This window comes from Thunnus albacares, chromosome 22 (assembly GCF_914725855.1).
Source record: "Thunnus albacares chromosome 22, fThuAlb1.1, whole genome shotgun sequence".
In the NCBI taxonomy this organism is placed as follows: Eukaryota; Metazoa; Chordata; class Actinopteri; order Scombriformes; family Scombridae; genus Thunnus; species Thunnus albacares.
In genome coordinates, this window is record NC_058127.1 from 14667767 (window position 1) to 14675737 (window position 7971).

General features: G+C 40.5%; 1 protein-coding gene across 1 annotated transcript; it reads left to right on the forward strand.

Annotated features, from left to right (window-relative positions):
- The first annotated feature begins 3444 nt into the window (after window positions 1–3444).
- Window positions 3445–7227, forward strand: gpr78b (G protein-coupled receptor 78b). The gene is made up of 3 exons (XM_044340548.1): window positions 3445–4778; window positions 4906–5019; window positions 6744–7227. Exons 1-3 carry the CDS (start codon window positions 4108–4110, stop codon window positions 6979–6981), a joined length of 1023 nt encoding a protein of 340 aa, XP_044196483.1. The 5' UTR covers window positions 3445–4107; the 3' UTR covers window positions 6982–7227.
- The last annotated feature ends 744 nt before the right edge of the window (window positions 7228–7971 follow it).

The following is a 7971-nucleotide window of genomic DNA, read 5'->3' on the forward strand; positions in this document are numbered from 1 at the left end:
ATACTTTGATTTAGGTTTGAAAATAACACACGTGTACCAGACATCATAATCTGAGCACGTAAGCACGCTTTTAACAATTTTCTTCATTCATTTCATCCATTAACCGTCTGCAAAAATGTCAGAAAATGGTAAAAAAAAAAAAAAAGCTTCTTTTATTATTTCAGCTCTATAAATGAAAATTTGACCAAAACTTTGAGTGATGCACAGGCTGAGAGATGCTGTTCATTTTAATAGACACAAAATGAATCACCAACTATTTTAGTAACTGCTAAACTGTTTAATTTATATATCAAGTGCCACACATTTGCTTGTTCCTGCTTCTCAAATGGGATAATTTGCTGCTTTTCTCTCTTTTATATCACTGAAAATGTTTATATCCTTGTGTTTTGGAGCTTTAGTCTGACAGAAAATGCAGTTTAAGCATTGAATCGGTGCTCCCCCTTCAAGCTGCATCTTTAGTGTGCATGTCCAGCTCATTTTATCTCTAAAGGACTCCATTATCTACCTCTTACCTCTGTGCTGTGAACTGACTCATAATCAATTGCAGTTTTGCCTAAACCGAAAGCATCATATGTGTCTTTGCTGCCTTATAAACTAGCTTCAGTTCATTGCTGGAGGACTCTAAATGTGAAAATACCAATGAGACATAAAAAATGCAGTTTGCCAGTCCTTGTGACTCAAACATCTGCGATCAATAATGAGTGGATATCTTGCAGAGTTTGAATAGATTTGTTCAACTCGCATGGGGCCTTGAAGCATTTGTGAGGATACCTAAAACTGTGAGCGCTGATTTACTCGATTCACATAAAAGAATCCTGTAAAAGCAATCTCATTTGCGGTGCTAAAGCTGCGTCCTGTGCTTCACTCTGATACCTGGTTAGGTAATAGAGCGGCGCTGAGAGTTATATTGGAGGTGACACCCCATCAGGCCTATAAATAGCTTTGCACTTTTCCCCCAGGAGCCCAGCTGTAGCTTTCTCTCAGGCATTTGATCACTTGTTTGTAGGGGACTGACATCACCTACTGCTGCTTCGACTTGCTGGCTTTCTGACTTCTGCCTGCAAACACACACTATCACACACACGCACGTCCTCATCCCTGTAGTAGCTTCATTACTGCTGGAATACAGTATGTGAGAAAGACTTTGATCAGCTGCTCTGATGGTGGTGCTTTACACAGATAGTTCGCTTCAGGGTTTCCCTAAACTACATTTAATGATGACTCACCTAATCACTTTAAACACTCAGCTATAATTGCTACGAGCAGGGCTGGGCCCTGGATGAAGTGAATTCTCTGGTACTGTTTCACTCTTAAATAAATACACCAGTAATTGGAGGTGGTAGTGGGGTGGTGGTGGTGATGGTGATGGTGGGATAGGGATCTAGGCACAAGCCCAAAACAAGCTTCATAACAGGTGGGAGTATGGAGCGAATGAAAAAACAAAAAAAGATATATACAAAACCTCTGCAGGCTGTGTCTGACCCCAGTGAGTCACTGTCTACACAAGCTGCTCCAGCGCTGGGAATGACTCAGTGATGAGCGCTAACGTTTCTGAAGTGCACTTCTGTTGCTGGTTACAGTATGTTACCCCAATTTGAAAATGGTATTTTAATACTCAGTATTTCAGTTAAAACATAATTAAAAATTTAATTAAAACAAACAACATTGGTAATAAATTGCTACTTTTTAATAGGGAGATCTTCAGGGGAACATTCATTGTCTGGGACTCTTAGTTCCCTAAGAGAAAATAAAAATTCAACAAAGCCAATTAGTATCACCTTTAAATAAGGCATTGTTAATAAAGGTTTTATAATTAGTGACAAGTGGCTTTATATATGGTTAATAAATAATTTATTAATGCTTTATAGGTCAGTTTGAAGTCAATAATAAGTCCAAGTTTTGTGTTGCCATGTTGTGTAAAATCTCTTTGGTTACTATGTTTGGTACCACTTTCTAACGAGGCACATTTATAAATTACTTATATAATTACTATTATAAATATTACTAACACTTTAAATGTCAATTATAAACCATTAATAAGAACCACCAGTGAGCTCCAATGGATTGTTCGACCAGTTTCCTTTGGGGAAGGTTTGCAGAATATCTAGACTAAAATCCATTTTTTAAAATAACTTATTTACAATAAAAACTCTAGTGTTAATGGATTATTAGGAAGCTAGAGACCCATGAGTATTTATTAATAGATAAGCAACATTTACAACAGCATTATTACCAAATACAAATGATACACAATAGCTAAAGGGATTGTTTACAACTTAGCAACCCAAAACAAAACATGTGTAAATTATGAATTAATAATGAGTAAATACATTACATTTAAAAAAGGCTGCCATATTAGAAAATGATGCCCTGCTGAATCTGTAATAATGGAGTTACCTCTCTCGTTTGTTGAAAATAAGAAGGATTTCTGTGACCCACCCTGCATAAAGCACACAGAATATGGCTGCGTAGTATCTGTGTTATTAATAAATAATTAAGCAGAGCTGGTATCTCCACAAAATCTGACTCTAAAATACTGACTCAACTACTGGATGTCATATTTCCCAAACCAACAGCAGCTGCATGTAAATGAAGCTACATCTACTCCAGCTAGACTATCTGGACTGGTATATTGGCCCATATTGGTATGAGTATTGACAAGTAACAAGAAATTTCATTTTGGAAATGTCAATACATGTGAGGTAAACTTATTAGGATCTGCTCGGTACATATTGTTGTCACAATTCTTTAATAAACCAAACAGAAAGGATCCTGATTGTTTATGTTATGTGATCATGGAAAAATGAATATTGACCGATATGTCTGTTTTTTTAAACTCTCAATTATCAGTGTAAGTATATCAGCCACAAAAATCCAGTAACTTTGACCACTGTTGGTTCATGGATGTGAAAGACTTTGTACTCAAATTTTCTTTCTGTTTGCACCTTTTTAAAACTTGTACTTCTTCTTGAACTGTGTGTCCATTGCAGTGTGTGTTCTTGGGAAATTTGCATTTTTACTTATTGAGTTGCTTGATTGTCCAACAAAATTAATAACCATTGAATGACATAATATAAGGGGGTTTGTTCGGCAGAGCAGAACTGGTCAGTCTTCTCCCCAGTGTGTAAATTAAAGCAGAAATTAAAAAATATAACCAGCTTTCTTCACTATTAGACTACAAACTGTATGTCTGCTGTCTGTGATACATCTCAGTCTTCTTAACCACAAAAACACAAGACACAACAGAGATTTTAGGTCATAGAGACAGTCCTACTTTGCATACAAGACACAAATCATGATACTACACACTGAATCTACAGTAGCCACGGGAATATAAATAATTCATTTCAGGAAAAGGATCTATTTGCCACCGTGCCTCTGCGGCGCGTGTGCACCTGGTGCCATTTGGTCACGGCAGAAGCGTCTCCAATTATCCAGGAGCACATCCCTGGATTTCTCTGCGCACTTTGCCTCCGGATCCACATTGATTTTGAGCAAAGGCGTGATCAATGCGGACGACACGAGAAACACGCACATGAATAACTTAATGCGGGATGATTGATTCGTATTTGCGCACAAGTTTGCGCAAAGAAATTAAACAACACAGAGAGGGAAATCTCAACATATGTAGGGAAGAAGATGATTAAAATTGGATGGTTTTGTGAGCAGGACAAGTTGTTCCCATGTTTCCTGCTGTGATCGCCGTTTCTTCACGTGATATGTAGCTAAAATGATCTTTCTACTCTGGTCCTCCTCAGTCCCCTACCAGATCTTCATGAGTGGGCTGTTTAAATGGTCGTAGCTGCCGAAGGACACGCCACACACACCCAGCTACCCTTTGCAAAGCGCACTTAACGGATGTTAATGGGAAATAATCGGCAAGTTTGAGAAGAGAAATGGTGGCGGGCGGCTGCTCGGTTCAGCACGCTGGACAGCGCACGGGGAAGTTGGAGAGGACGGCGGCGCGCGGACACACGAGGATTTAATTGAAATTAATTTTTGGGGAGAGGCTGGAGACATGAGCGACGGGTGACCATGATTAATTTCAGGTGCTTATTATTAACAACAGGCGCAGGTAACCCGATAGCGGACTTTCTGGAGTGAGACATGGACTTTGCTGAAATTATTTTCGCTTTGTTCATCGTCGTGGTCGCGGTCGTCTCGCTGTTGTCAAACTTATTGGTGCTGCTATGTTTCGTCCACAGCACCGAGATACGCAGGCAGGTGCCCGGTGTTTTCACCATGAACTTGTCCTTCTGCAACATACTCATCACTGTTCTGAACATGCCGGCCACCTTGGTGGGGATTATCAGAAACCAGCAGCCTTTTGGGGATTGCATTTGCCACACGGTGAGCTTTCTGGAGACTTTTCTGACTGCAAACACTATGCTGAGCATGGCAGCTCTAAGCATAGACCGGTGGATAGCGGTGGTCTTCCCGCTCAGTTACTCCACTAAAATGCGCTACAAGGACGCGCTGATCATGGTGTGCTACTCCTGGCTCCACTCCTTCACCTTCTCCCTGACGGCGCTGCTCTTCTCCTGGCTCGACTACAGCGACGTGTACGCGTCCTGCACCTTGCAGCCGAGCAAAGGAGGCAGCGACAGGATTAAGTTTTCAATCTTCACCGTGGTTTTCCACGCCACTAGCTTCATCCTGTCCCTGCTCATCCTGTGTTTCACCTACTTGAAGGTGCTGAAAGTCGCCAGGTTTCACTGCAAGAGGATTGACATTATCACCATGCAGACTCTTTTCCTGCTGGTCGACATTCACCCAAGGTAGTTCACCTAATACTTTCCCTCATTTATACGCATGTTTTCTTATTGCACTTCAAATGTAGGCTATATATAACTAATAATAATGCACACGTCTTGTCACAAATGTTGCAAACTTTGCTGTTTTCAGCGTCAAACAGAGATGTTTAGCTGAGCAAAAGAGGAGAAAGCAGAGAGCCACAAAGAAGATCAGCATCTTCATCGGCTCATTCATCATCTGCTTTGCTCCTTATGTAATTACAAGGTAAGTCGAGTTGAGAGTAAACCATGAATCATTTAATTTACTGCAAATGTCTTGTACAACTCTTAGAAAATGAACGAGCCCCTCTTATAATGATACAGCCTGAGCAATTACCTTGTGAATAATTTGGTTGTTTAGTCTGAATATAACGAGTGAATAACTCATTAGCTTTGTTTTGTGTGGTGTAAAGACTCATAAGATACAGCTCTCTCATAACATTGGATCAGATTAGTGTAACATCAACACCTACAGTGCACAATCACATAACAGTTTGTCCTCAGTTAACACCACACTGCTCATTTTCACCTGGTGATTTGAATTCTTATATTTCTAAGAGCCATGAGATGGCTCATTAGACACCTGCATTGCCCCGTAAACAGGTGGCTCTGAATGGTGGTTCCACAGAAATAAACATGGTCAAGGACAATAGACAGACAATGGTTGTTGCCACAGAAAAAGAGGAACTGCTACAGAGGCCCAAAAAAACTGTTGTCAGCCAGATGTGGTGCTGATGATCCATCAGTTTGACATTTGTGGTGTGTGAAACATATGCGAGGGAAGAGGGAGAGCACATTAACAAGGGAAAGTGTCTGAGTAATTGGAGTAACCTCCTGACCAAACCTACCCACTGGAAGTAGCCTGAGTGACTGTTGAAACCAAAACAGCTAATTATGATAATTCAGGCCCAGTGCTATCTTTTCTGCTTTTAAATAGGCCCTTAAGCACATCATTTACTGACAGTAGGATTGTAATATGCTTAAACCTGACACATCCATTCTATTTTCATAACATTGCCTTTAATTAGCAGAACATAAGGGACTGTATGGAAATTATTTGGATGAGGAGGGAGGTTGACCCTTATGATTCATTTTCTAAAAAAGACAAATCCCTCCACAGAGTTATTCAAATTTCAAATGGATCCTTTCTTGACTTAAGTGCAACACCCTCTGCAACATTTTGATAACTGATCTATTGTTTTGAAGCATTTTTTTAAAGAAAATTTTCTGATTCCAGCTTCTCAAAGGTGAATTTTATCTAGTTTATTTAGTCTTCCATGACAGTAAACTGAATATCTTTAGGTTGTGGACTGTTGACTGGGACAAAAGAAGACAGTTGAGGACGTCACCTTGGGCTTTGGAAAATAGTGGTTGACATTTTTCACCATTTTGTGAAATTCTATAGAGCAAACGACTTAATTGTCAGATTGATCGATAAAGGAAATAATCGTTAGTTGCTGCCCCAAAATGGTGCGCCATTTAAAACTCAATATGTTAGTTGAACAGTAGTTATTATAATAACCACCAAATTTCACACCTGAAATTATGGTGAACATAGAATAGTGAGTCCTATTTTTCAGCTAACTGAACTTTTATTACCACTGTGAGTGACTGAATGAATCAGGCACTGGAAACTGCTTCATTTAGCTCAAGGGAAGGTCAAAATAAATGATAAATCAGGGGTGAGAACATGTTAAAAGACCCTCTCCTGGTCTTACAAGCATTTTAGACCCGCTTTTCAGCAAAAAGAAGAAAAACTCCACCCTCCCTCTTTTTTTACGCGCTCTCCTCCCCTAATAATTTTGGTACAGTCCCTAATATGCTAAAGGTTCAGTCTTATTTAATCATCCCACAATAAAATTTAAAAAATGGAAGAAATAAAGAGTTGTGAATTGTACTTCTGATTAAAATGTACTTTATTTAGTCATGTTTTTGCTGCCGCCCCTTCAGGTTGGCCGAGCTTCTACCCTTCGTGGACATAAACCGCCACTGGGGAATCATCAGTAAGTGCCTGACATACAGCAAGGCTGCGTCCGACCCTTTCGCCTACTCCCTCCTACGTCAGCAGTACAAGAAAGTCCTGGTTACCGTCGTCAACAGGCTGCTCCGTCGTGACCTGTACCCCTCATCTGGCCATAACAGCTCTTTAGACACGGAGAACGACTACTGTCTCCAGAGGATCAGCTAATGGCAAACGCGCGGACATGACAGATACACACTACAGGCCAAAAATAAAGGTTGCCTCTTGGAATAAGGTGGGAGGAGGAAGAGAATGAGAGACAGAGAGGACAGGATATTGTTAGGAAGGGAAAAGATAGAAGATAGCACGGACAGGTTGTGGGTGGGGGGGCAGAGAAAGAACAAGAATAAGGAAAATGGTTGGCGGAGAACAATGAAAAGGCAGTAACAAGGGGGAGGATGAATGAGAAAAGAGTTAAAAAAGAAGAAGAAGAGGGCGAGGGCGAGACAGATAGGGAGTGACAGACGATGTGGAGACGCTGGCTTCAGACAGTATTGGTAAACAAGGGATCTGTGACTCATCGGTGACAGGAAGACACACACATACACACACAGATAAAATGAATCAATTTCATTGAATAAGTCATGGGTTCAGATTAATCTCAAACTGAAGGACCACCCTGCTGGAGACCTTACTGTAGGGGCCCCCTCATCACTTTGAGAGACATGTATAAAGTGGCCTTTGTACTGTACCAACCACTTTATAATGATTTTGGCTAATCCACTTGCAGTGACCTTTCCTCAGCCACAAAACGCAAGGACAGAGCCAGAGGCTTGATGGTCGATAGTGGCGGAGTGAAGATGTGAAAGGCAGCAAAGACTAAGTTGTTCCTGGTTCTGGAAAATGTACCTTCAGTGAATGGATGGAGACTCAACTGCTGCACATTATTGCCATGTTCTGTATTGACCGTGTTAGACTACTTTGCAGTGTCATGTCAGCCACTGAATATTAATGCACTTTGTCTAATTCTCTCAGAGCTACTAGTTAAAGGAGCCAAAGGCAAATAACATTTACACAATGATATTAAAAGGATACGGCTGGTGATATTTTATATTTTTGTTTTTGTCAGCAAGTCCCACGAAAAGACCAAAACCAACAGTGCACTCAACCCCTTTTAATACTTTCCAACTTCTGTAGCTCTCAGCCCCAAGCCCATTT

Bases quoted from the DNA above. Each gene is read 5' to 3' on its own strand.
- gpr78b (XM_044340548.1), top strand. From the start codon at position 4,108: ATGGACTTTGCTGAAATTATTTTCGCTTTGTTCATCGTCGTGGTCGCG. The intron at 4,779-4,905 runs GTAGTTCACCTA...TGCTGTTTTCAG, and splicing joins CTGGTCGACATTCACCCAAG to CGTCAAACAGAGATGTTTAG. The intron at 5,020-6,743 runs GTAAGTCGAGTT...CCGCCCCTTCAG, and splicing joins GCTCCTTATGTAATTACAAG to GTTGGCCGAGCTTCTACCCT.